This window comes from Anser anser, assembly GCF_964211835.1.
Source record: "Anser anser genome assembly, chromosome: 4".
Taxonomy (NCBI): domain Eukaryota; kingdom Metazoa; phylum Chordata; class Aves; order Anseriformes; family Anatidae; genus Anser; species Anser anser.
The window spans coordinates 69,271,094-69,297,787 of record NC_139724.1 but is presented as its reverse complement, the minus strand read 5'-3'; the positions used below and the strand labels follow the sequence as shown (position 1 = coordinate 69,297,787).

Here is a 26,694-nt window from a genome sequence, read left to right as displayed (position 1 = left end):
TGTACAAAAGACAAAGTAGCTGCAGATGTCCAAATCTAAATTTCAGCTTGTCAAATTCTAAATGAATTACTATTAAATTCTTGAGTTTAATTTGGACTTACTTGTGTAAGTGACAAGCTTGCAAAGCAGCAGCTTGTCTGAAAGAAGTTTTGACAATGATTTTTGGGTGGTGGTGGTGGCTGTTTTTTTTTTTGTTGTTGTTGCTTGTTTGTTTTTACCATTGAGTAGGAAACAGTACTGCTAATGACTGTGTATGTTTCTGTTGTGCAACAGGAATGCAAGTTTTACCTGGATGCAGACATCATGTTTCTGAACATGGGAAGTCTGGTTGAATACTACAGCACTCACGTCTTACCTAGTCATGACAGCCTGATTCTTCGGTGTCCTTATGGTTATTCTAAACCAAGGTGATGTGGCTGGCATAACTCACTGATGTGGAGGAGAAACATGTTCCTTACTGTCCTTGAATTAAGTGTGAACTGCTACCACGTCTGGATTTCCTGTTGTTTGCACACAGAAACTGAATCTGTTTCAACCACTTGTTCTCACATGAACTAGGACTCCATTTAATGAACTCTTTAAAACTTTGCAATCCAGATCAGTGGATTTGATGACCACTTTCAGAAAGAACTGAACTGACTTTTCTGTGAAGTCTGTCCGGGACTCGTAAACCTTTTATAAAACTGCTGCTATTACAAATCTCCTTGGAACGTGGAGGAGAACAATGTCCACATGAACAAAGAAGTGTTGTGAACGCAACCCATGCGGAAACGGGAAACTTCTGAAAGTACATCAGAATTCATTTGTGACGGGGAATACTAATATTCTGACTTGAAGGTATTATTCCTTAAGTCAGCACCGGTGCTTAACTGAGAGATTTTTTGTATTACTTGTATAGTTGATGTGTAAATAATGAGTCTTTTGTGCAAATAATTTGGTTTACTACAGGTAAAGATGATCAGGAAATGTGGCTTTTTTTAAGCCACCTCATACCTAAATGTAACTTCTGATTACAATGTCTGCAGTAATCAATTGGGGTACCGTCCAACTGATATGCTTATGGCATCCCACATTCTACTTAATTCTGAACACTTGAGATAGGCTTGGAATAATATTGATTTGGCTTTATGGGAGTCCCATTCCTTACTTCTGAACCAGAAAGGTAGGTGCCTAATATGGCTGTGAGAAAGAGAAAATATCACTCTGCAGTTTGTAGTTGTGTGGAAAAATAAAAAAAGTTTTTAACTTGCTATGAGCACTATCAATGATAGGCGTTAACAGGGTGCTTGTAATTTTAATTCCCTAATACTCTGGGGACAGGTGTCTGAAAATCAAGGCTTGATAGTCATGCTGAAATTGCCCTGCCCCTGAATTTTAATAAAGAGGAGAAAGTTGTTTTAATGACCTGTGAAAATAACTTTTTTAATTCAAAAGGACTGTCAAAACGATCTTATTTCTAATAATGTTTGAGACTTGCTTTAAAAAAATGCTGTAAATCACAAAACAGAAGTTATCTGGTTTCTGTCAGTCTGAATCCAGATGCATAAAATTCACTTTTCTGTTACCTTTACAAAGCTTATACATGTCAGTTTTAATCTCATTACAATTAAATGGTCACAGCTTTAAAAATATAAATTTTTTTTACAGACTAAGATTTTTTGTTTATGAAAACAATAAAAATAGAATATAATCCCTAAGGGATTTTTTGTAATAAGATGTAATAATAGGATACACAGAGCCAGCAGTTGTTGCCTTGGTTCCTATCTTTTGTCTGAGACAGACATACACAATATCAGTCATATGATTTCTGGTCCCACTATAATAGGTTTTGTGAGCATCAATTAAAGAATGTGCAGTACTTAAATTTCAGATCGTTGGATATTAGATATTTTAAGTTTGCAATTCCTTTTATATTCAGTGAGTGTCCCTGTGGTTCACTACTCTGATGTGATCCACTCTGTAAAGTAAGCTCAGCCAACAAAGCACATAAAAAATGTTGGCTTTTTAAAATGTGTGTATCTGTATTTTAGGCAAGTTCTAGTTTCTTACAGTATTTATAAGTACTGTTTACAGAGTAAATTGTTCTCTTTCTGGGAGTAACTGACTTCACTGCATTGTGACAGTCATAATTATAATATGCTATCTTTGGGGCCTGATTCAGGTATTTAATTTTTTTTGCAATCAGATACTCTCAAGATTTTTCAACTGTAAAAATATCTATGTAATCCAGTACATATAAAACATAACACTGTCTTTACCTGTATAATAGAAGACTTGCAAATATGTAAATGTTAATTTCCTTTTTTATACAAATGTATGTATTTCTGAACTGGATAAACATCTAATGCCAATTCACCTAATTTTGTGCAGTCTCATTGAACTTCATGTGTTCTAATATTCTTGCTTGTAATTGTGGTAAACAGAAGAGAATTTGTTTTCAGCCCTCTTGAAACAACTCTTTGTGCAAGCAACACTAGGAGAAATTGGGCATTCTGGTCATCCGTGTGGCTAGGGGTGGAAATTAGCCGTTTATCATTCACTTGATCTATGGACACAAAGTTGCAGGTATGACCATAAAAAAAAAAAAGGCATCTCAGAGGAACTGTCTCCAAAGGACTTCCTCAGCAGCTTGCTGGGGAGAACAGGGCCTTTCCATTCCCAGCACCCCACAGCCCTTCTGTTCACAAACGTCTCTGATATCCACAATCCAAAGTGGGCAGTACCGGTAGGGACATATTAGGTAATTCCTCCATCCCTCCAGATACAAACAGAAGAGTTCCAAACAAATCTGCAATCACTTATGCTCTCATCTGAATCCTTTTGCTCCTACATATTATTCTAGTCCGTTTTGTGAAGAATTAGATGAAGTTAAATTGCTGGTGTTTGTAGGGAGGAAAAGCACAGCTAGAGCATGTGGCTCACAGTCTGTCTCCTGTACCTCTTACTAGCCTGTCTTGCCTCTTTTCTACCCCACAATTCAGCTTCTTGCATATATATATGTATAAATACATAAATATATATACATATCTACACACACACCCATTGCAAGCTCCATATCTTTAAAATAGTTTGGGGAGGAGCATAAAAGCAGTATTTGGTCATGCCAAGAAATTCAGTTTGTGAGTTTGGTAACATGCAAGTCAAAATAGTTTATACTAGTTTTGAAAAAGTCTTGCCTTTTTTTATCTAAACTTCCAAGAAAGTTTTTTAAGTGGTATTTGTGGGGGAGTTACTTTTCTAGGGGAAAAAATTAATGTGGTTTGGAAAATACAGTTTTAAACAAGGAACCGTCAAGCAATGTAGCATAATCATAGGGACAATAAAAGGGAATCTGATATCAAGAACTTTTCTATGAAAATGCAGGTGCTACATACTGCTGCCCTGTGTCAGCAGCTTGGCGCCCATCTCCTAGCTCAGAATGTAACAGTTTGTACAAGCATGTAAATAAGCAATGAGAGTATTCATGCCCTCGGGTTCCTCTTGCTTTGGGGAAGCTCGGACTGAAGATTTCTGAAGCTTTGTGTGTGATTAGTTTGAATTTGGTGACATCTGCTGGTCAGCCTGTTCCGTGCAGGAGCCCCAGCACCAGGAACACAGCTACAAAATGCGGATAGAAGGCAGTTGGGTAGAAATCATTCCTAAGTGACTTTGGCTAGAAGCTAGAGATTAAAGCTTCACTTCAGGCAAAAACTTGATGAGCCAGGTCTTTGAAGCTTAAGACATCTTTTGGCTCATGTTTCTTACATAACTAGCAACATTCTTCAGCAAAATTACTCATCTGAATGTCTTTTAACCTCGATGATGACGAAATTAATTGTATTTTATATTCCTGTGTTTAAATTACTCTTAAAAAAACCTACTTTGAGGTAGAATTTACATAATGTTAGACATCTGAGAACTTAAATTCTTGACATCATGAAGTACTAAAGAGTTGTTCTGAACATTAAATACTTCACCTAGCAGCAGCAAAGTGTGATGTAATAGTTTGTATCTTACTAAGCAGTCAACTTCTTGCAGTATTTTTTTTGAGCAATAGGAGCATGTGAGATGAACACGATTACAGCCTCTTAAATAGGTTCCTGTATGAAATAAACAAACAAACCTCAATGTACCTCTTAAATACCACATAATAAATGCTACTAAAACTTTCACAGACTAGATAGCATTTGAGTTCACTTTAGCACTTCAGTTTGCTAAGTGTTAAAGAGCAGTGAGTTTAGGGTCTGTAGCAAGTCTTGTAGCACAGTCAGCCCCCCAGATCTACTCCCCCAGGATTTCCACTCCTGTATCTTAAACACAGGATAGTCATTACTATCTCCCATCTGTACCTCATTCCTTACAGGATCTAGTTACTAGGGAAGCAATTAATCCAGCCTCTCAGGTTCATGACACACATGGCCACATAAGAATTGTTTTTAATGTAATTTTACTTCCACATAAATGAAGTTGTTTTGTACAGAAATGACAGTAATTATTGTTTTCAGGATTAGATCTCTGGACATACATGGAAAAGAAAAAAAAAGAGGTAAAAGTGTCTAACCCTTCTTTGAGTGAGTGCTTTGCTTTTTAACAGTCACGTCATATTAACTCCCTCGGTGTACAACCTGGATCCAGCTGGTTCCTGTAGTGGAAGGCTGATGTGCACTTAAATTCTGACCTTGGAAGCTTTTTGGCATGGCCAGAGTTTTGCAATTGAAGGCCAGTAGCAAGCCTTCAGGACACCCCAGGAGCACAGAAAGAAGAACAGTCTAGTCCATGGGAACAGGGCAAATTTTCCTACAGGACAAATAAGGGAACGTGTTCGAGGTGTGGATTCCCAAGCTGTCTGTTTCAGGCCTCAGTGATTCTGCTGTGCTTTGATTTACGTTGCACTAGCATTCATACTCATTTTTCCAAGTAAATGCCAGCCACACCCTAACCATGGGGATGCTGCTGAGAATGTGCCTTTTTGAAATTAAATGGGATACAAAGGACTTGAAAATTTGTTATTCTAACGTTACAAAGCTTCCCCCAAGATTAATTTTCTCCTGTATACAATAATAATAATTAACAAATAGTTTCAAATAATTTTCTTATGTTTCTCAGCCCTTTTCATTACCTTGAACTTGCCCTGTTATCTAATTTTTTTGGTCGTTTCTTTGTTTTATTCTCCTTGGTCTGTTTTTAAGCACTAGCTCTTCAAAAGGTATAGCTTCTGTTAGTGGCACTTCTGTTACTAGTGTATGACACAGTAACTAAAAAGAACCTCAGCAGTGTTAGTAATGCTAGAATTAGTATAGAAGCAACCTGTAATGAATGTATGTCTAGAAGGCACGTGATGCTTATGAAGTCAGAGACGTCGCAATTAAAAGACTCAGCTTTACTTGGAAAAGGATTTGGAAAAGCAAACCCAGACCTCTGTAAAGAGTGTTGTAGCGTTATTAAAAGAGAAAGCTGCTTGCTTGCTTTCCTTTTGGCTAAAACAGTCGCTGTACCTTTACTCCCTTCTCTTTTGTTATCACACAAGTGGTATTAAGAAGCTTGTGCAATAACACAAACTGTTATTAACTAGCTTGAACCACAAAGATAGATTTATATTTAATCTGAATAGTGTATAAACATTCTCCTATTCCACCCTGAACATAAAGTCAATATTTTTCAAACTTAAGACCAACTTGGGCCTCTCAGTTTAATAGGTTGTATGAAAAATCTGGCTGCTCTGCCTTTTCCCCATCTGGTACTTCAGTTCTGGTTTTTATTTTTCAGTTCCAGTAAACCTCAGATGTGATTTTGTTTGGTTGTGGAAGGAGATGAAAGTAGACCAGAACACATTTTTCTTTCTCTGTGTAGTTGTTCCATCAACTGTTTCTCAGGTATATATGTACCTTAAAGATTGTTTCCACTTTCAAATCCTTGGGAAAACTCTCCTTCCTTACATAAATGGGTAAAAATAAACTCCCTCCTACAAAGAGCAGAATTGCAGCCAGAACAAAAATAAACTTTCTAATAGTACTTTTGGCACAAGCTTACCTACAGTGACTAACTTTAGTAATACCACACATAAGCCATGACATATTATTAATACTGCTCTACACAGCTGAAATCATTTTTAAAAAGGCATTTAAGTTCAGTAATTTGTAAGAAAAATTCCCCCTAAGCTTTTCAGTAGTAATGCCACGCGTGCATAGGCTCCAGAACAGTCCCAGACGTCAGTGAGACTGAAAGCCCTTCAAGGGCAGCTCTTGGGGTGTTTTGCAAAGGTAACTGGTGTTTGTCTACGGCCACCCACTCTCTGCTTCAAGTCTTGCATGGCTGAGCAGGGACTGCCTTTCACTTTGCCAGCATCTTTCCAGGAAGTTTCAAAATTAAGGCTTCCTTTTGAAGGCCCTCGGAACAACTAGCAAAGAATTCACATACAGGCTCGTTTAGAGGAATCAGAACTTTGTCCAAGAACTGGAGTAAAAGGTTTGCATGAGATGAAAACCAGTGACCAGAGTAGGGAAGCACGCCCTGCCTAGAAGTTCCCAGGGAATGACTGGCAGAAAAGAATAGTTCAGGCGGGCCAAGAGGGAAGGATGGATTTTGATAGTCACTCCCACTTTATGGGTAAGAAAAACGACCTAAAACTGCTTCCACGGAAGGGCTGCAGCCCACATAAAGGAACAAATAAATGCCAGATGGGTGACATCAACCAGGTACCATGCTTCTCACAGGTTAGTGGTTTGAGCATCAAGAAGTGCTAATGCCAAGGTGAAGAGCTGCATGGAAATAACTGCAGTATTATTTTTCTGATACCTAGTAACACCAAACTAAAATAACTTGTAAATTAATACAATTGCATGGTCTCTTTTATTTAAGACTGGCTGACCCGCTGTAGTCTAGCACTGCTGATGCCTGAGGCTGCTAGGGGTAACAACAGGCTGCAGAGGAATCAGCAACGTCTGTACCACCCTACCAGTACCACGTTCTGATACTTCTGGTGGGAACTGCCTGTAAATACGTGGTGCTGTTTTTCTATTTTTTTGATGGCCCAGTAAGCAGACATGCACACAGCAAAGGCAAGACTACAGGTAATGAGCTCCTCTTGGTCATTAAGAGGGGTCACGCCCCTCTTAAATAGTGCAAACACCAAAACTAACAACACTATGTGGTTTGTATTATTGTACCCTCTGTTGTACCTGTAATGCTGTAAAACGAACGGTTAGGAGTTACCAAAGACAAACAAGTTTTTCATGTCTAAAATAACGCAGAAGTGCTTTTTCAGATTTCCCTTGATGCTGTAGTTCAGTGGTACTGCGTACTGTTCTAGTACGCAGGGCACAATGTGCCCTCCCTCACACTTGTACCCCCATAACCCTACCTTTGTTTCTGCACCGGCACTGACTTCCCGGCATTTGGGCAGGAGGCAGTTCAGGAACCTGGTCAGGACAAAAAACGGAATTAGTGACATTAACAGCCTCATGTATCGGCCATAGCAACTTCAGGCTTCAAAATGAGCCAACTGAGTCAGCTGATTGAGCAGGAAGCTGATTGTGCCCCCTCACCCCCCAGTTTTTCCATTGGGTGAATTTTTCCAACCAGGTGAAACAATATATTCTCTGTCCTCAGGATTATGGGGTATGATGCAAGCTGCAGAGGGGAGGCTGGAAGGGGAGAGCAGGAACGGTGACCTTGGGCAGGTCAGAGGGTAGCAGAGCATAAGAGGGGTGAAGAACTGCAGCTTCTGCAGCATTTCGCCATTAGATTGAACAGGTGTTAATGATAAAACTCATCCTTCCATCAGCCTAAGCTGCTTGTGACACAGGGCCCTGCAGTTCTAGAAACACTTCAAGCCAGCACTGCTAGCAAAAGAAACGATCCTGCCCTCTCCCTGTCCCTGGATCTGACCTCTACACTACCTTACTTCTTGGCACTCATGTTCCTGTAGCCATGCAATGAACTGGAAAAGAAACCCATTAATTTTAAAACAAAACGGGATTTTTTTGCTGAGTAAATTTTGATATGGATCAGTTCTCCCATTTACTTTACTAGACTAAAAGTGTTTTATGTGTTAAATGCTATGGTGTGCAAAGGAAAAAAGGTAAATGAGATGCCAAGATGAAGGGGAGTGTTGATATATGGTCATCTACATGCCATGGCAAGATGATGCCTGAGGCAGGTGGCTGAACCATGCAGGTGCAGAGCAACTCCCATCTCGTTGATTTGACTTTGAACTGGGATAAGAGGATGGCATCTTGTACGTAAACTCTTCTACTGGGTCTAACAAGACTTAATACCAGATAAATGACATTACTTAATGTTTTGGGTTTACAGCAACAGTTCTATCAAAAAACATTAAAAAATTAGACATGATTTTCCAATTATTATTAATTACACCAACACCTGTTCTATTGTGAAGTGTTTTGATTAAGCAGACCTGCATCCAGCAGTATCTCGCTGTCAGATTTGCAATAATTATCGTCTACTTTGCAACTAAACCACCATTCTCCATGATGGAGTTCACATACGAGTTCACTTATATCTCTACTGCCTGCTTTTCTATTATAAGCAGCAAACAAACGAAGATTAATTGTCAGAAAGTGCAAACTGGGGAAGAACGGTGCCTTTCCTCAGCAGAGGTGGTGGGAACAGGCTTGATTCCTTCCATGTTCCAAGGGAGAGATGTTTATGGCTCCGCACCCATCGGGTTCTGCTAGCAGGAGCCTGTTTTTCCTCTGACCATGTGGATAACTTGGGGTGGGGGGAACAAAGAACTGATGAGAAGAGTTTTAATGACTCCCAGCTTGTCATTAAAACCTGAGGCAGGTACTGTTCTATAATACGCACTTTCTAAAAAGAAGCATCAGGCAACAATCTTAAAATTACATAGAAATGATTGTAAAGATGTACAGAAACTAAAGACAGCTAACAAGCAAACCTTAAAATCTGGGGGTTTATCTGTAGGAGTAACAAACTCTGGGTTTATGTTACACACACAGCTCTACAGAGAATTTAGAAAGCCTGAAAGGATGATTTAGGAAGATCTGATCAGGTGTTCAACGTACAAGCTACGCAATGTATCTGCAGATTTCCAGGCTGAAGAGCACAACTCCTCATAACACTGGAATTTAACACTCAGAGGATACTGGACTGCCTGAAATACCTCAGGTTTTGATCGATTGGACACTGGACTGCCTGAAATACCTCAGGTTTTGATAGATTTCTCTCCAGTAACGCAGCTTGCCTGCTCTCACCGTGCACCTGCATCGATCTTGACTTGCTGCAAGCCGATACTGTCACGGCGGGCGGGGCAGGCCCCTTATCGCCTCGCTCCCCCGGCAATTACCCGATTTCTGCCCCTATCTCTCGGCCTGCTGCGCGATAAGCGCCCCACACCACACGCTGAGGGGACCCATCTCCACGGGGAGCTCCTTCGCGGAGCCAGCAGGCTCCTCTCACGCTCTCCATACTCGCTTGGGGGTCGCTAGGCGCCTCACGGCCGCGCTCTCCTCAGCGTCCCCCCAGGGTCCCCTCAACCCGCAGCCACCTCCCCTCAGCCCGCTCCCGCCTCGCCGCTTCGCCGCCCCCTCAGCCAATGGGAGCGCGGCTTGGTGGCCGAGCCTGGCGCCCTCCAATAGGCGGCGCGCTTGTTGGCCTGCGGCCCGCCGAAGCCGCACCCTGGCAGGGCTGGGGGCTGAGGCGCAGCGCGGCGCCGGGGCCAGCGGCGGAGGCGGGCTCGTCGGAGGGGCTGCCGGCCGGCCTGTCACCGGGGCCTCCTGCCCCTTCCCTGCCTTCTCCTGCCGCCGTTGTTCTTTCTCGTCTGGTTCTCGGGTGAGCGGCGGTGTGAGGCGTGAGGTGTTGCGGAGGAGGCGCAGCCGTTGGGGGGGGGGGGGTGCGGTGTGAGGGGGGCGCAGCCGTTAACGGGCGGCGGGCAGCGGCTGAGGGGAGCTGAGGAGTTGGGGGGGGGGGCGGAGGCGGAGGCTGGCGGGGGGTAGGCAGGGGCTTAGGGGGGTTTTGGGGGAACGGGGGTTAAAGGGAGATTTGGGGGGGAACAGGGGCTGAGGGGGACAAGGGCTGAGGAGCGATTTGGGGGGGAGAGGGGCTGAGGGGAGCTGTTTTTTTTGAGGGGGACAGGGGCTGAGGGGAGCTTTTTGGGGTGGGCAAGAGCTGAGGGGAGGTTGGGAGGGGAGAGGGGCTGAGGGGAGCTGTGTTTTTTTTTTTTGGGTGGTGGGGGCTGAGGGGAGGTTTATTGGGGAGAGGGGCTGAGGGGAGCTGTGTTTTTTTGGGGAGGGGACGGGCCACGGGGAGGTTTGTGAGGGGTGACAGGGGCTGAGGGGAGCTGTGGGGTTTTGTGTGTGTGTGGGGGGGTGACGGGGCTGAGGGGAGCTGTGGGGTTTTGTGTGTGTGGGGGGGGTGACGGGGCTGAGGGGAGCTTCAGGCCTTGGGGGGTGGGGAAGGAGGAGAGGCTGGGCCGGCGGAACCGTCTCCCGGGGGGGAGCGAAGGAAAACATTTCGGGGGTGCGGGTCCCCGAGGTGGCTGCACCCGCCGTGCCGCTGCCCGCTCGTCCCCCGCCGCCCTTGGGCTTCGCCCGCGGCGAGAGGCGGCCCTCAGCGGCCTGCGGAGGGCAGGGGAGCCGCGGCCAGGGGCTGCGGGCGGCTGGGCAGCGCTGGCGGCTGGCGGGGACCTGCGGCAGAAGGGCAGTTTGGTTTTGGTTGCCGCGCTGGAAAAGGGTGGCTGCGCTTTGGCGTTGCCCGCGTCTGCTGATACGGAGCGGCACGCGTCTTCCTGCGCGGAATTGCTGGCTGGTGGCTGCGGCGTTTGTGAGGTTAATTCTACATCTGCGTTTGGTTTCGAGTGAAGCTAGCGGTTAGGGAGGGGGATGCATCCATGCTGGAAAAATATCCCTGGTTGTATTGAGCTAGGGGGCTGTGAGCGGCACTCGGCTGAAATCGTCCATGAGATGCTGCTGTAGTGTAATGGGGTGTGCGAGCTGGTTGCTGCTGTTGTTGTTTTCTTCTCTGCTTTTCAGAAAGTTGCTATTGATTGCTAGTATTACGTAGCAAAAGTATTTGAGAGGGGAACGTTTTCGTGTACAGAGGCATACATCTTTATGTGAAGCTTTACAAAACGCTTCTACTTTAATATACGTTCTTGAATTCTCACATTGCCACTACTGCTGGATGATTTCTGTATGCCTCGCTGAGAGCTACAGGTATCTCCGTGCATGTGGGCTATTACATCTCTGGGGTTTGTAATGGGACCGAATGTGCTGACAGAACACTCAGCAGTTTTTAGCTGTCATAAATCTATACTTTCAGAATAAAAAAATTATTAATAAAATAAAGAAATGCAAACTTGATTTTTAAAATATTTCCATTTTCTTTATTAATTGATTCAACAATTGCATGCCTCTGTAAGAAAATCCAATTTTGGAGTTCTTGCATAATAAGAAACGGGAACAGAACGCAACTATTGACTGCCTTCTTAATGCTGGAGCAGGTGGCTTTATATTCAGTGAGCAGACTTGATGTGATCGTTTAAAAATAGTCTGAAGTGAACATAACGTTTTATGTAGCTTGCCACAATTACAGAATCTAAAGTTGGTGGTTTTCTTAGCGGAGTTTTCAGGAAGAGACAACTGAAAGTTTTTACATCTTCACTGCAGCAAGATAAGCGTATGCGCTTATGTGTGCTTACATGTATAAGCATTTTGTAGTTTTACATGATTTCTGTTTTCTCCATGAGGCTCCATGCTGGGTATAGTTCTTTTAAGCCAAAACCAGTTGCGTTGCCTGAATATTTTCTTTTTATGGTCGGTTAATAAAAATGGCATGAGAAATCTGAACGTTCATGCTTCATCTGAAACGAGGACTTTTGCTAGCATGTTGTGACAATAAGTTCATTAGAGTATGGTTCACTGCTGTGGAGTGAAGAATGCCGTTTACTGAATCAGTGCTTTTCTGTGACAGCTCTTTTTAAATGTCTCCAACAGAAAATGACTCAACTCTGTTCTCCTTCTGTGAGATTCGCCATTGGTATCGAATGATGTTTTACGTGTACAGAATCAGACCATTTCAGGAGAATGTGACTTCTACCGGACTAGGGATAAAGCTGCTTCAGCCCCATTCAAGTCTGTTTTTGAAGGGTAGCTTCACAGCATGAAGTGCTTTTAATAAATCTCTCCCAACATTCTGTGTTTTCAAATGAAAACATTTAAATCTTGATGTGACTAACTTTGTTAATAAATAGAACAAAAATATTAAAACTGGAGGCTTCAAACCAGGAGAAGCATGTTCAGCATGTTGGTCGCCAGTAAGCGTGTAACTTCTATGCAACAAGTGCTTTCTAAATCCGAAGGCATTAGGCAATAAGTCTTGTACTCACTGCTTTCCTGAGTTGTAGAAATAGTTTTCTTGATTATTTAAGTAACAGTGGTGAAGAGCAAGTCATTTGTAAATCCCCAACAGTTTCCATGCGAATGATCGACTCCTGCTTTGAGGGGGAAAAATCATGTTAAGAAAACTTCCCCATCCCTTTATAAGAGAGAACATGGGATAAGTTCGCCTCTGTGTCCTCGTATTTCGTGTGTCCTCACTGCACAACAAATTAAAAAATGCCAAACTTCTGATTTTGATGCCTTTTAATTTAGACCTTACCCTTGTACCGTGCTATGTGGCAGACAGCAATCGCTGAAACGCCGCTGCAGTAGTAATTCATACTGTAATTAAATTTTTTTAGAGTTATTGGTGTTTTATATTTAAAACATGATGGAGGAGATCCAAATGCAAGTTTAAACTGCAGATTGCACTTCGCAGGTCACTTGACATCTGCAGAAGAACCTGTCTGAAAGTCTTTGATAACGTACTGAACTTCTATATTAAACTATGCAGAAGTGCTATCTATATATTTAATAGTTGTCCCTAAATGGCCTGAGGTTCGCAGTAATCATTCATATAACCTAATAAGCCTTCCCAGGGGAATAGGAAAACATTACCTAGTCTTGCCACTTCTTTAACATTTCTCTTCAAAACCACTCCTTTTTTGATCGGGCCGAGAAGAGCAGCTGTACAAACATGTTGGCAAAGAGATGTCAAGTGTAAATCGTGTAAACTAGTGCATTTCTTGAGGAAAATGTCTCATTAGAGGTAGTGATGCTTAAGAAGAATAGATTATACAGATACTTTATGATAATTTTTACTTTAAAATTACCCTTTTTTGGATATTTTTCCTATTGCTTTAAAATATTGCACTTATAATAGCAGGGTTCATTAGTAATTTAATGGAGTGTTAAACATTTTATGGAACATTCAGCATAACTTTATGACAACATCTGTTATCTCAATAAATTTCTGCTGTTTATTGAGAATTGTCCTGCTAATCTTCGGTCAGATGGAAGCAGATAATTGCTCGCTTTCCTTGCGAGTCTGAGGTTGTTGTTTACAGTGGTTTTGTCAGTTCAGAAATTTTGTGGTTAGTGGTTGCAAAAGTTGGAGAAAGTTCTTCCTAATTTAATGGTGAAATAAGAGCAAAGACTTTGGGAAAGACCATTTTTAGAGCTACTGGTTTCTTCACATCAGGCGTGAGCTGAGATCGTGTTATTTGTAGTGAGGGCTCTGGTTTACATTCTGACCAAGCACCCAGGTCTTGAATAAAAGTCAAATATTGCTGCTATTTTGAGGAAGTTAAAAATGTATCTGTTCACGATTTCAGGGCAAACGCAATTTTGGTGTAGAGCTGGATGTAAACAGCCGCTACGAGTTGTGCTGGCTGACCATGTGTATGCTGGCTGGCTCTGCTGGAATGACTCGCTGACCATTAAAAAGAAACTGAAAGTGTTGCCTTTGAAGGTGTAGCTAGACGGGAGTAACGAGCACTTGAACACCTCCCCAACTTCCTTCTTTCAACCTGTTTATTAGATTGCGTTTTGAGAAACGATCTCTGCCACTCTGTTGGATGCGGTTATTATTCGATGCAGAACCAACCCTTCAACCTCTGATCAGCAGTGTTAGCAAGCGGGACATCAAAGAGTCTTTCACTCTGGGTTATTTCAGTAGCTTTCCCTTCAGATTAATTAAAAATCAAAATACGTGAAGAAGAGCCCATTTCAGGTTAATTTTAGAACTGGGATGTTAAGAGCTGCTCTTTAAAACTGAGATCTGGAGCTTCCATCCTCTTCAGACTGGTCAAATACTGCTTTGCATTTTAAATTGAATAACGCATTGTTTTTATCTTTTTAAATTACTGATTTTTATACTATGTGTTGTGTATGTTTTTCTGATCTTGAGTCATGAGATCTGAAAAGATAGGGGATAAAATATTGCAGAATTTTGAGATTCTTTCCTCCATGTACCTAATTGAGCTGCCGGAGAGAGGTCATGGAAGCAGTGGGTAGTAAATATGGTTAATCAGTAACACTTTATGGTGTTTTTGATACTTTCTCATCAAAGGAGTAGATAAATGTTAAGTCATGGTGCGTATCCATTCACATGCTGAAGATAAGGTGAAAAACCAAATTACCTAAGATCTCTTAGGTTTGTGGTTGCACTCAGTAAGTATTTAGAAACAATTTTCAAGTGAAAACTGTAATCTGACTTATGGCCTTGGAAAACTGTAGTTTATTTGAGGGTTGTTTGCTTTTAGTACCTAAAACTATCAAATTCTTGTGGTACTGTTTATGCGTTTTGTCTGTCTTGTTTTAGATTTTGAATCTTGAGAGCTCTGATAACAATTTTAGCTTTGTTATAGATAGTGAAGTTTTGCCAGATTGAACCAGCAAGTGTCTGGGCAACTCATGAAGATCATCTTCTGTTGTTTTTCCTGTTAGGTTGTTGTGGTTTTATTTTTATTTTTATTTAAGGTTCTGTAGTACTGGGCATAAAGTTACTGTCCCTGCATTCTGACAGTGGAGGTAAAAGATAAGGCATGCTCAGTGACTTTACTGTTCTGTTGATGGATGAAACAATTTCTTTAGATGTTGTCAGTACAAAATATTGCTGAAAATGTGTGATGTATGTTTGTGTGCAAATCAGCCTTTCCATCTAAAATCCAGTGAAATAAGACATCCCTGATGCTGTGCACTGACCAAGAGGTGCAGTATATTTGGTTGTTGTGTGCTTTTTTTCCCTCCAGAAAATCTTGTCTAACGCAGCTTTGCTCAGTAAGCTCAAATGAACACAGCTTAAAGTATACCTACAGCGCAGGGACTTACTTTCTTGCGTTGTCACTTCTCTTTAACTTCTGAACCTGCGTCTACGTTCAGCTCGATTTAACACTGGGGAGGTGGTGACTTCAGGCGTACAGAGTTCCTGCCATTATCATGACAACCTGCGCTGTGGCCCTGTGCTCCCACTGCGAGGGGACTTGGCTCCTGGCTGGGCTGGGGATGCAGGAGCCCTGGCTGGGCGGCTGATGCCCCCTGGCCTGCGAGGGCAGAGCTGGGCATGGAGCATTTCGCCGCTCACCCAGCCAAGCTGGGTGGACACCGGTGCGCAGGTGAACAGAGGAGCAAGGACAGAAGCATAGGAGGTGCAGAGGCCCTCGGGTGTAAGAGGGTAAAAAGTCAGCATAGGTAGCGGGTAGGGAGTCCTGCTGCTTTAGTTTTGTCACCCTTCTCTAGGTGCTTTCAGTTACAGAAAAGACTTTAATTATTTTCACCTGAAATTCTACACAGCTAAGGCACTGCATCACTTCTAAACGCAGCTTCAACTTTCCCAATGTTTTGAATAATAGATTCAGTGTAAAGCACGAGATTCTGTTCTGATTCCAAAGTAATTATTTCTCCTTACCGTGGATATAATTTTTAAGCCTATTAATGTACAAAGGTTGGACATGGTGCTTAGGGAAGTGGTTTAGTGGGTGATATTGGTGGTAGGGGGATGGCTGGACTAGATGATCTTCCAACCTTAATGATCCTGTGATTCTGTGATACATGGCAGGGTGGTTGTTTTTTGCCCCCCTCTTGGGCTTAAAGTAAAACTTCGGAGGTGGTGAGTTTTCAAAGGTAATTTCTGGTAATTCTGATCATAACTGATCATTTAGAAACATTTCAAAACAATTTTGTGAAAAACGGATAATGATCTTACAAGTTTGTTTAGATCTTGACATACGAAATCTTTTTTTTCCTGCTTGCTTCTATAGGGATTTAGGTAAAAATATGATTTATTTTGGCAGTAGTAAATTGTGTAGAACTTTCCCAAAGCAAGTAAATGTCCTTTGATAGATAGAAGGCAAAGTGTCCTGGTACTCTTAGGATGCATTGCTGGGTGTAGGTCTAGTATCACACGTGCTGGGGATGGGCAGGTGGATTAAAATACGTATCCGTAGTCTCAGGGAAAGCTGTTGCATTTTTTATGCGTCAAGGAGAGGTGGTGGACTCGTGTGCCGTGGTCACAGAGAGGACCACATCAGTCTCTTTGCTGTCAGCCTGTGTTTTTCCCCTGTTGCTTCCAATCGCCTTTAGAACCTGTGCTAATCCCAACGCTGCTCAGGTATGTGGGTCATCTTAGACAGAGCTGCTTGCCTCTCTCCTGGAAGGAGAGATTGTGATTACAGCCTGGGGTAATGATTTGGGCAACTGGGACAACCACATCTGGATCTGTCACAGTCCTTATTGTTGGTCTGGGCTGCTTTCTTGGACTCTGTTCCAACCTGCTGATGGAGATAGCCAAGGAAACCCCACTTGAGGTGCCTGTGCCTCTGCTTCCCAGTCATGGAACGATGCTCCTTCTAGAAGCCTTCAGTTTTCCCTCACTGCAGCAACCTGGGGAGGAGCCAGGAGCAGAGAACACGCTGAGCAGTTTGCTGCACAAGTCAGAGGAAGGTAGTCTCTGACTGTCCTCTGGCCTGCCTGACGACCGGAAACTGAAGGGTGCTTTGGCAGCTGGTCAGCGACAGCCAGGAGTGGTGAACAGAAGGTTGGGAAGCATGGCTAAAATCTGAATGTCAGCCAGAAGAGCTGGACTTGGGCGGCCTTGCAAATTACGAGGGCAGCCTTATTAATTGAACCGTCTGGCTGTGGAACAGTTGCCTGAGGAAAAATCTTTTTGGGTCAATAGGTACCGCTCAAGTGGAGAGACAGCCCCCCAGGCTGCAAGCACAGCTCGCCATGTCAAAAAGGAACCTTTGTGGCTGCTTCTGCTGCTTCAGCTGCATGCTTAATGGCCTTGGGACCTGCCTGCTGTGAGTGGGCCAGGGCATTGAAATAGCTGGCCTCCCTAAAAGACTGCAACTAGTGGTTTTCTCACATTTTGTTGGTAATTAACATACTTATTGATGATGGAATAGTGTCCATCACACTGATTATTTTTTAAGTATTGATTAAAGTAATCCCAGAATACAAAGAAGGCTGAAGATTACATAAAGAAGAAAGAGATGTAGCTAGTTTGTTACGAAAAAGCAAATCCAGGATATCCTAATGTCACCTTTGTAAAGAGCTTATTTCTGCATTCCCAGGTTCACAGGATGTTAAGTCATCAGTGCGTTCACATATATTGTTGAAATATGTTATTTCTGTAAGTCAGCTGTATTTTGGAAATTCATTACACCTCCATGTTGTATAGGGGCACATTATTGTGTGCTTTCAGGAGTGTAGTTACTGGAAACAGTTAAAAATGAGGCGGATCTCTAATGACCCTTTTCATTTGCAGACCTTTAATCAGGATTAGACACCTTTGATAAGCAGGGTGTATCATTTTGGATAGTGTGAATTTTGACTTACCTGTTACTGCTTTGAAGATCTGTTGTGATATCAGATACTTAATGGCAGAAGGAATGTCTGATTTTTTTATTTTCTACTTTACTTCTTGTAGTACAACTTCTGATTGTTTAATTCTTAATTTGATGCATTAATCATTAATGAATGGGATAAATTCACTTTCATTTCATTTGACTGATGCCAAGTTTATCCTATCAAAGACTTGATGAATCGAGAGTGTAATCTGGTAATTCCTTCCCTCCCCTCTTCCCCCGTTGCTATAGTAATCCTAAATTCAGAACTTATTTCTGCACCTTTTTTTCCTTAAACTAAGGTTAGTAATAGCTGCAGTGCAATGTGTCCTCAAACTAAAATACTGACAATAAAGTTTTTTCTTCTGAAATTTGGCTGTAACATCTGAAGTAAAGCAGAAATTAAGCAGCCTTAACTTGTTTTCTCTTGTTCTAGCTCTCAGGAGATCTCGTGGCATGAATCTTTTCATGTTACAGGCATGCATCTTCTAGGTGGAAAAAAAAAACACAAAGGCCCCACTAAAGCCAAAAAAAATAAAGACTCAAAGCCATCTCTGAGTGTCCCCGAAAGCTGTTAATAACTGCAGTTGTAGAAGCGAACATTCAAAGTGCAAAGGTCATAACTTGATTTAGCACCCAAATCTTCTTGCAATTCCAGTTTTGCAGCAATGCTCAGGGCTTGCTTGATGAGGTGCTTTTGGCATGGCTGAACTTCTGATACAGCAGGAAATGCAAAGAATTCTGGCAGCTGAATAAAATATTTGTTCTCCTACCAAGCTTTGCTTTTTTTATATGAAAAGATGACTTTTGTGCTAGTGGAAATGCAAGATCTTACAAGGTTAATAGCAAGCTGGAGAATAGCATCAGGAGTAAGCCGAAAACTGAGAAAGTCGGATCGGCGAAGCAAGTCGTGTCTTGTCAGGAAGCATGGGGACAATGAAATAAGAGTAAAAACAATTTAGATACAGGTGAAAAACTAAATGTAAAGTTTGCCTTCATTTTCAGCAAAGACGGTAGTTTTGAACGCAGGAATATAGGTCTTGCGGAAGTGAAGTTATGAAAGTGATTTCCATAACAGAATCACAGAATCGTCTAGGTTGGAAGAGACCTCCAAGATCACCCAGTCCAACCTCTGACCTAACACCAACAAGTCTTCCACTAAACCATATCACTAAGCTCAACATCTAAATGTCTCTTAAAGACCTCCAGGAATGGTGATTCAACCACTTCCTTGGGCAGCCCATTCCAATGCCTAACAACCCTTTCAGTAAAGAAGTTCTTCCTAACATCCAACCTAAACCTCCCCTGGCACAACTTTAGCCCATTCCCCCTCGTCCTGTCACCAGGCACGTGGGAGAATAGACCAACCCCCACCTCGCTACAGCCTCCTTTAAGGTACCTATAGAGAGCGATAAGGTCGCCCCTGAGCCTCCTCTCCTCCAGGCTGAACAATCCCAGCTCCCTCAGCTGCTCCTTGTAAGACTTGTTCTCCAGACCCCTCACCAGCTTGGTCGCCCTTCTCTGGACTCTCTCGAGCACCTCCATGCCCTTCTTGTAGCGAGGGGCCCAAAACTGAACACAGTACTCGAGGTGCGGCCTCACCAGAGCCGAGTACAGGGGGACAATCACTTCCCTAGACCTGCTGGCCACGCTGCTTCTTATACAAGCCAGGATGCTGTTGGCCTTCTTGGCCACCTGAGCACGCTGCTGGCTCATATTCAGCTGCCTATCAACCAGTACTCCCAGGTCCTTCTCTGCCAGGCAGCTTTCCAACCACTCATCTCCCAGCCTGTAGCTCTGCTTGGGGTTGTTGCGCCCCAGGTGCAGGACCCGGCACTTGGCCTTGCTGAACTTCATGCAGTTGACCTCAGCCCATTGTTCCAGCCTATCCAGATCCTCCTGCAGAGCCTTCCTACCCTCGAGCAGATCGACACATGCACCTAACTTGGTGTCGTCTGCAAACTTACTGAGGGTGCGCTCGATCCCCTCATCCAGATCATCGATAAAGATATTGAAGAGGACCGGCCCCAGCACTGAGCCCTGGGGGACTCCACTAATGACCGGCCTCCAACTGGATTTGACTCCATTCACCACAACTCTTTGTGCCCGGCCATCCAGCCAGTTTTTAACCCAACGAAGCATACGCCCGTCCAATAACAATCAGCTCAAACTTAAAGGGCACATATCAGTGGGACTCCATAGCATTTATCCTGGAATTTTGAAGTAGGTGGAATATGCAATTAATTAGGTATTAAATTGGAAGGATTTTTATTAGAGGTATTAAGGAAGAAGGGTACTGGGTCGCAAAAGTAGTCACTATGTTTATCTAAAACTAAGGTGGTTCAGGGTAGTTACCGCATTATTAGCGTGACCTTACTAGTCAGGGATTTCTTTGAATTTCTGAAGAGAAGCAATCCATATGGAGGTAAGAAGAGAAGGCTTTTAACAGAGGAAGATTGAGTCAGAGAAATCTGATGTATCTTTTTATAAGATACCTGCCCTTTTAGACAGAATACCTGGTTAAAGCTGGCCTGTTTTGACTTAGTCATATAAAGTATAATGTGGTTCCATGGACAAACCAGGGTGATGTTCACGTGATAATTGGTTTAAGATGGTGAGAGGATGTCTTGAGTATGGATAGAACTGGACGATCAGAAGCTAAGGTATTGAGCAGAGGCTGGTAATAGAATTCGCCAAGTATTGGTTCCAAGACTTAGCATTTGCATTAGAATTATTGATGCATTCCCGTTTGTGCCAGCGTCACATTTTGCTCCCAGATATCAAGGGTCATCAGTACAGAAGGCGGTTTTGCACAGGAGGAAGTTGAGACCTTAGGACAGGAGTAGAAGAGAAGGGCTCATATTTGATAACACTTAAAAATGAAGGTGAACTCAGAACACTTCCACCTATCATAGTTAGCAGCTATGAAAAGTATTAGAATAACAAGTATGCAGTTGTTATCTGTGAAGATTTCCATTAAAGAAGTAGAACGGTGCTGACATTTTCTGGTACTGGGGAGAGCTCACCTGGAATGTCGTGCCTAATTCCTATCACCCATCATCCAGGCAAGGGAAGAGAAAGAATTACAGGGACTGATTCCTTGAGTGGCTAAGGGAGTGGAGAACTTGCTTCATATGGGAGGCTAAAAGAGCATGTCGTGGTTGGTGTGGTAAAACAAAGCGTGAAAGGTTGCTCCTCACAAAAACGTGAGTCAAACAACACAGGTGGGTAAAAAGAGCTTCTTCAGCTCAAGGTATGAGAACAAATGGGTATAAACTATCCAAGAATAAACCTAGTCTGGTGGAAATTAGAAAAGATGGTTCCTAAGCAACAGAGGCACAGAAGCCTGCAGCATCCTTCCCTTAGGAGCAGTGGCATCTGACTGGCTGTCTTTAAGATGGAGCTGGGTAGCTTATGTAAGGGGGAGGAATGACATAACACATAGTTTTCCACAATACCTGGGGGTTTGAATATCCCTCAGGTCCCGGGATTCCTGTCGTACTGGTCACTGTAACACAGCTGCTCGGCGAGGTCCGTGGGAGAGCTGGTGCTTGGACAGTTGCTTTCTGAGGTAGAGAAGTGCTTCTATTGAGGGAGAGAAAACGTGTAGACAAGTAGGAGGTTTTAAGTACTGTTTTATGTAATGCCCTACATTGTATCGTATGTAGTGGATATACATTATGTAATTCATATTAGTATTATGAAACCCCTAATCAACACAACCTAAATGGATTTAACAACGAGCCCTGTCTTGTTTCCTTGTTGTGCTGCCCTTTTTGATCAACGAAGGCTGCCCACAGCAAGTGGCAGTGTGTCACCGGCTTCATTCTCTGCGAGTTCTTCTTTGAGCTCTTCAAAAAAAAAATGGTAAAATCTAAAGGGCCGATGTGGTAAAACCGCATATGTGATATTGCTAAATAACGTGCTGCTGTTCCAGTGTATTGCCCTAAGATTCTGTCCATCTAATAAGCCTGGAATGTTGTTTTCTGAGGAAGCACTGTTCTGCCGTTTGCAGTAACGAGAGACACTCCCATAGCTCTGCACAGCATAGGATCTGTGGTTTTACAGGAGACTTGCAGAGAAAACTGTTCTGCTGCTTCCTCCCTTCCTAACAGAAAGGCACTGATTGGCAAATTGGGGAATTAATGGCGCCTGAGGTTACAATATTCTTCTAATTTTTTTTCAGTTATGACACACTAAATCATACTTTAATTCCTGCTGAGGTGTTTCAGACCCTGGAGAGAACTTGTAAACACTCATCTTTACCATTGTTTTGTCTATATCAGCAGTGTTACTGGATATGATTTTTATAGGAGCAAGAACTGAGGCAGAAATACATTGTCTGCTTTATATTAATTTTTCTATTTGAAATATTTTCTCTGAGTGTTCATCTAGAAAGCTTCACTTTGGAAGGAAGTTCAAGCATGGAAAGTAGTTTGGTTAGGACAGGATAGAAATTTAATGATGTTTGAAAGGTTCCTTCCTGACTCTGCTTAATGTGTTATTGACTTCCCTTCAGCTGTTAGCCGAATTTCCTGTTGATTTTAGGTGCAAGTGCCAAAGCAGTATCTAGCAAGTGTTTGTCCTACCTGCGTGCTCTAAATGGTTTGTTTATTCGCAGGTTTAATGGTATTTTAATATTTTCAGAACTAATGTCTAAGACGGAGAACTAAATCTTATTAATTTGAATTGCTTTGTTCACACATAATGATTAATATTAATGGTAAATAATTGCATAGGCATAACATCATGGACACTTTGTATGTTTCAGCGTTAATGTTAGAGGTTACATCCCAAAAGTGAAACTTTAAGGAAATAAGGCTTGATAGTTAAAATTTTGAAAGTTGATTGATAGTATTTAAGATCACCAGGTGTGTGGAAATGTTCCCTATTACCTGAACATCGTTAAGATTGTATTTAACCTGCTTTATTTAGACATTCTGCAGTGTCATTTACTGTTAAATATGTAAACTAGAGACAGACTCAGATAATAACAGAAAATAAAGTGCAATTTAAGTCTGAAACTGTTTGGCAGTAGTGTCCAAAGAGTGGATGACTCAGCAGATGCGCTGCAGCTCTTTCAGTGAGCAGAATATGTTTAGGAATATTTGTATTTCCAAAGAACGTATTAATGTATGAACACTAAGAAGCTTATAAGAGTTGATCATCTTGACATTTTGTTCTTAAAGTACGTTTTTCAGTTAGATGGTATACAATTTCTCTTGGTAACTGAAAAAGTTTGAGATGAAAATAAGTAATGCTACTCCCTTGGAGTGATAGTAATAATAGAAATAATTACTGAAAAAACTGATGGCTTAATGACTACGACACTGGAAGCTTAATAGTTTGCTGCTACTGCTGAACCAAGTAATTTCTTTAACTAAAATATGCTGTTAAACACTGGAGACTAGAAAAAGCTTTGTCTTTATATGCATTTTTTTGATTTCTATAGCTTACCTGCTGGAATTAAAGCTGAATATTGCTCAGTTTTCTTGCACTGAAATAATCTTTTATTGAATCATCTGCGCTAGCATCCTCTGCAGATACGGCCTATGCTATGGCTAGTTCTGTAAGTGATGCAGTCAGTGTTGGGATATTTTGTATTATCAGCAGCATATTCAGATTTGGCATTTTCTTTTTTTTGTTTCGTATAAGAGTTGTCACTTTTTTTGAAAGCTATTGTCTTAAGCTAACTGATGACACACATTGGTTGTTGGGTTTTGTTGTTTGGCTTTTTTTTTTGAAGTATTCTTTGAGGTATATTTTCCATGTGGGCACCGTGCCTTATAACCACTGCAAATTACACACTAGCAGTATAAAGTTTTAACTGTCTGATGAAGTAAAGATGCATTTTGGTGTGCAGTTTTGTCTTTGGAGGATAAATCAGAAAAATGTCTTCTGTTTTTCCAGAGAAGCGTGAGTGTATATCCCTTTCTAGACTTGTTTGTTTCCCTGTGAAAAATACTAAGGAATAGTTGCTGGAGGCAGTGTTACCTATACATAATAAATTTGCAATAAGGATATATGGTGCAATGACCAGATAATGGACTGTTCAGATTCTGTTATCATTAATTTCTTTTGATATTATTATTAGAGATCTATAAAACTGGAACAAATGAAGTTTGTGGTGACAGGATTGTATAGGTTGCTTGTGACTAGAAAAGAGCAGGAACTTGAGGCTGACACAGAAAGATTGGGGTAAGGATGATAACACTTGAAATGAGAATAATTTCACTGAGTGAGGTACTGCTCTTGTGTGTCACTGAACAACTTCATAAAACCATCTTATTTTTTTTTAGTGATGGTTATAAAGCTGCATCAGGTTAAAGGGAAGAAAAATTATTTGAAGTATTTCCTGTTCCATTGTTAGCTGATAGATCCCTGAAATTCTGTGGTGAGATCTGGAAGCCATAGGAAATAATGCAGTGGGCAAATACAAGTCAGGAGAGAAAGTCGAGTTTAGTTTAGTTCAGAGAAGACAGACGAGAAAAATAAATTGATACCGTAAGGGCAGAAACAGCTTTAAAAATCTGGATTACATTACACAGAGGATTTTCACTAGGATTTTTATGCATAATATATTTCAAACACACTGTTTTTATGAAGTCACATTCTGTATTAGCCCATGGGACTCGCTGCAATGAGGTGTTGTTACATTCAAGGGTTTAACACAGTGCAAACTAAGGTTACACGTTTTATATCAGTTTTACGAAGAATGTTAAAATACAACGTATGTATTTTTTTCATGGTCTAAAGCGGAAATCAAAAAACCACGGCAGATGAGTGTGAGTGTTAGGCTGTTCTTAAAACTGCAGGACTGGACATGGATAATCAGGATGTTTGAAAAGTTAAATCACCCGTTTGCCTGAATTTGGCAATTTCTGTCCTGTTAGACAAAGTTTTGGTCTCTTCCTTATGAAATCGGCGTGGCTGGAAATAATAGCGGGCAGTTGGCTCAGTTAGCAGCAGGCTTAATGCTTAAGCACTACAAGTGGAAGGCTTGTATTTGTTTGTAACAAAACCAAAATAAGTTTGAAGCTAATAATTTCTGGGCTCAAGGTAGCTGAAGTTGAATGACCTGTACAAACTGTCTCGTGTGGAGGGCTTCTGGGAGAGATGTGATAGAAGGTACCGGTGTCTTGGCAGGTAATGTTTTAATGTTAAAAATGGGACAGTAAATGTAATTTATCATGTGTACAAGTCATTTTTATAGCATTTCTGTTGGATTTCCTAAGCTTCATTGAATGCTCTGTTACTGGGCAGCTCTGAAGTGGGAATTGCCTGTGGCTTAGTACCCATTTAAGGATACTGACATGTTGGACCCTGTGGAAATTAGGTGTACCTATGGGTAAGAGCTTCTCCTAACTGGCTCCGATTGCGAGTTTGGGTCAGGGGCTTGTTCACAAGTTGCCCACCATGCTGTGATACCCAGCTCATGCAAGGAGTTGTCGGCTCAGAGTAAGGTCAAGGAAGAATTTGAAAATAAGTGTGCTCCTGAGAAAGCGTGATATACTTTAAAAAAAAAATAAAATCAATATGGAAACAAAGATTTGTGTAGGTGTTTCTGCATTTAAAATAATGCTGTTTTAAAACAAATGTCACAGTACAGCTCTAGTGTAAGTGATTGGTTTCATTTCACACAGTTGTTTTCACTCTCCTCGGAAAGCTGCTCACCAGCTTTTTAGTTTTTTTGAGACTCATTAGACTTCGCATGGGCAGAAGCGTCTGGCTGCGTGCTGTCAGGGCAGTAGCTGGAAAAGCCAGGTGTAGAACCCCAGCTTGGAGTACTGTGTGTGTTTCCCTGGGTTTTGCAATTTCTGATGCGAGTAACCTTTCAATGAACCTGAAAGAGCTGTACATACATATTTCAGCAGTAAAATAGGGGCAGTAGGGTTGCTAGAAAAAGTTCATTTGACAGCTAGAGTGCAAATTATTCACAGTCATTGTCTGACTCCCAGCTGATCTGACACCTGCGTATTGTTGATGTTCACTGGTTGAACTTGAATTTCTATTCCTAGGATTATAAGCCCCATGCTGGCTAGGTGTGATTTTTAGGGCACAATGGGGAAGATGTTTGGTTACAACTAGGTAAACAGGCAGGTGTGAGAAGGGCGTTTTTACTGTATTGTTAGAAGTCTTCCAGCCGTTGGTGGCAGGAGCGGTGTTGAAAGATAGAGGCCAGGCTGGATGGGTTTTTGGGCAACCTGGTCTAGTAGGAGGTGTCCTTGCCCATGGCAGGAGGCTGGAATTGGATGGGCTTTAAGGTCCCTTCCAACCCAGACTGTTTCTGTGATAATGAGACATTCTGTCCATGGGTAGAAGAGGAGTCACTTGGATAGGGGTGTGAATAAAAATCAACAATAACATTATGGTGGTCAGTGGAGTTGTTTTTAAGCAACCAAAAATAAGACAGATGTGTAGAAACATGAATTTTTTACCATTAATCTCCATATGTTTGTCATCTAAAACAATCCCTGTCTAAAGATGTTAGTCTTTATGGGGGGATAGCGTTGAGTTTCATCTAGAACCATGGGTATATGTCGAACAGGAACCATTCATGTTTCACACTGGGACCTGAATTCAGCAAACAGAATGCCCAGTTGAGTTTTGTTCTCTTGGGTTTGGTAGTGGTTGTAGTTGAGTTTAGTAAAATGGTGTATACCCGTGCAAAACTCCTGGGACCTTTGGATGTTTCAGCTGTTAAGGGTCAGTGTACTACTCTGTCTTGCTGTCATGTTGGGGGCTGAGCTCTGAGAGAGCAATTCTTGGTGCTTGGGACTGGTTCTCTAAAAGCTGCCAGCACGGAAGCTGCTGTCAGTCCCAAAGGGTCTCGGTCTGGGTGTTTGGAACCAGAGCCCTCGTGTAACTGCTGCCAGCTTGGCTTCTTGAGCGAAGGCAGACGTTATGAATGGGTTGCTATGTAAGCAGCAGAGCAGAGTACGAGCTGGTTTGTCTACTTACTAGATGGTGGTGTGTGAGGCTCTACAGCCACTGCAGTAATCGAGCCAGTA

At 42.1% G+C, this 26,694-nt stretch overlaps 3 protein-coding genes across 25 annotated transcripts in view; 2 read left to right on the top strand and 1 right to left on the bottom strand.

Annotated features, from left to right (window-relative positions):
* The window catches only part of SH3BP2 (SH3 domain binding protein 2), a 38,240-nt gene extending 35,885 nt beyond the window's left edge, over nt 1-2,355 (top strand). For all 5 annotated transcript variants that reach the window (XM_083833029.1, XM_083833027.1, XM_083833030.1 and 2 more), the window contains one exon: nt 274-2,355. In XM_083833029.1, the coding sequence (XP_083689155.1) occupies nt 274-411 (138 nt within the window). In that variant the 3' untranslated portion in view covers nt 412-2,355. The remainder of the gene's footprint in view (nt 1-273) is intronic.
* The window catches only part of LOC310898277 (uncharacterized protein), a 30,287-nt gene extending 20,792 nt beyond the window's left edge, over nt 1-9,495 (bottom strand). For 3 of the 7 annotated variants that reach the window (XR_014583147.1, XR_014583148.1, XR_014583150.1), the window contains exons 1-2: nt 9,163-9,495; nt 7,340-7,397 (exon numbers count right to left, since the gene is read on the bottom strand). Coding sequence is in view for 1 of the 7 variants with exons in the window: in XM_083833040.1 (XP_083689166.1) it covers nt 7,340-7,397; nt 9,305-9,426 (180 nt within the window). In the remaining 6 variants the exon portion in view is untranslated. Of the gene's footprint in view, nt 1-2,491; nt 7,398-9,162 lie in introns of those variants that run through there. The other 4 variants (XR_014583149.1, XR_014583151.1, XM_083833040.1 and 1 more) reach the window with 2 other exon arrangements.
* A 111-nt stretch (nt 9,496-9,606) lies between these two features.
* ADD1 (adducin 1) overlaps nt 9,607-26,694 on the top strand; it is a 59,614-nt gene continuing 42,526 nt past the window's right edge. For 10 of the 13 annotated variants that reach the window (XM_083833022.1, XM_083833016.1, XM_083833019.1 and 7 more), the window contains exon 1: nt 9,607-9,789. The gene's annotated coding sequence lies outside the window, so the exon portion shown is untranslated. Of the gene's footprint in view, nt 9,790-10,472; nt 10,785-26,694 lie in introns of those variants that run through there. The other 3 variants (XM_083833021.1, XM_083833015.1, XM_083833018.1) reach the window with 1 other exon arrangement.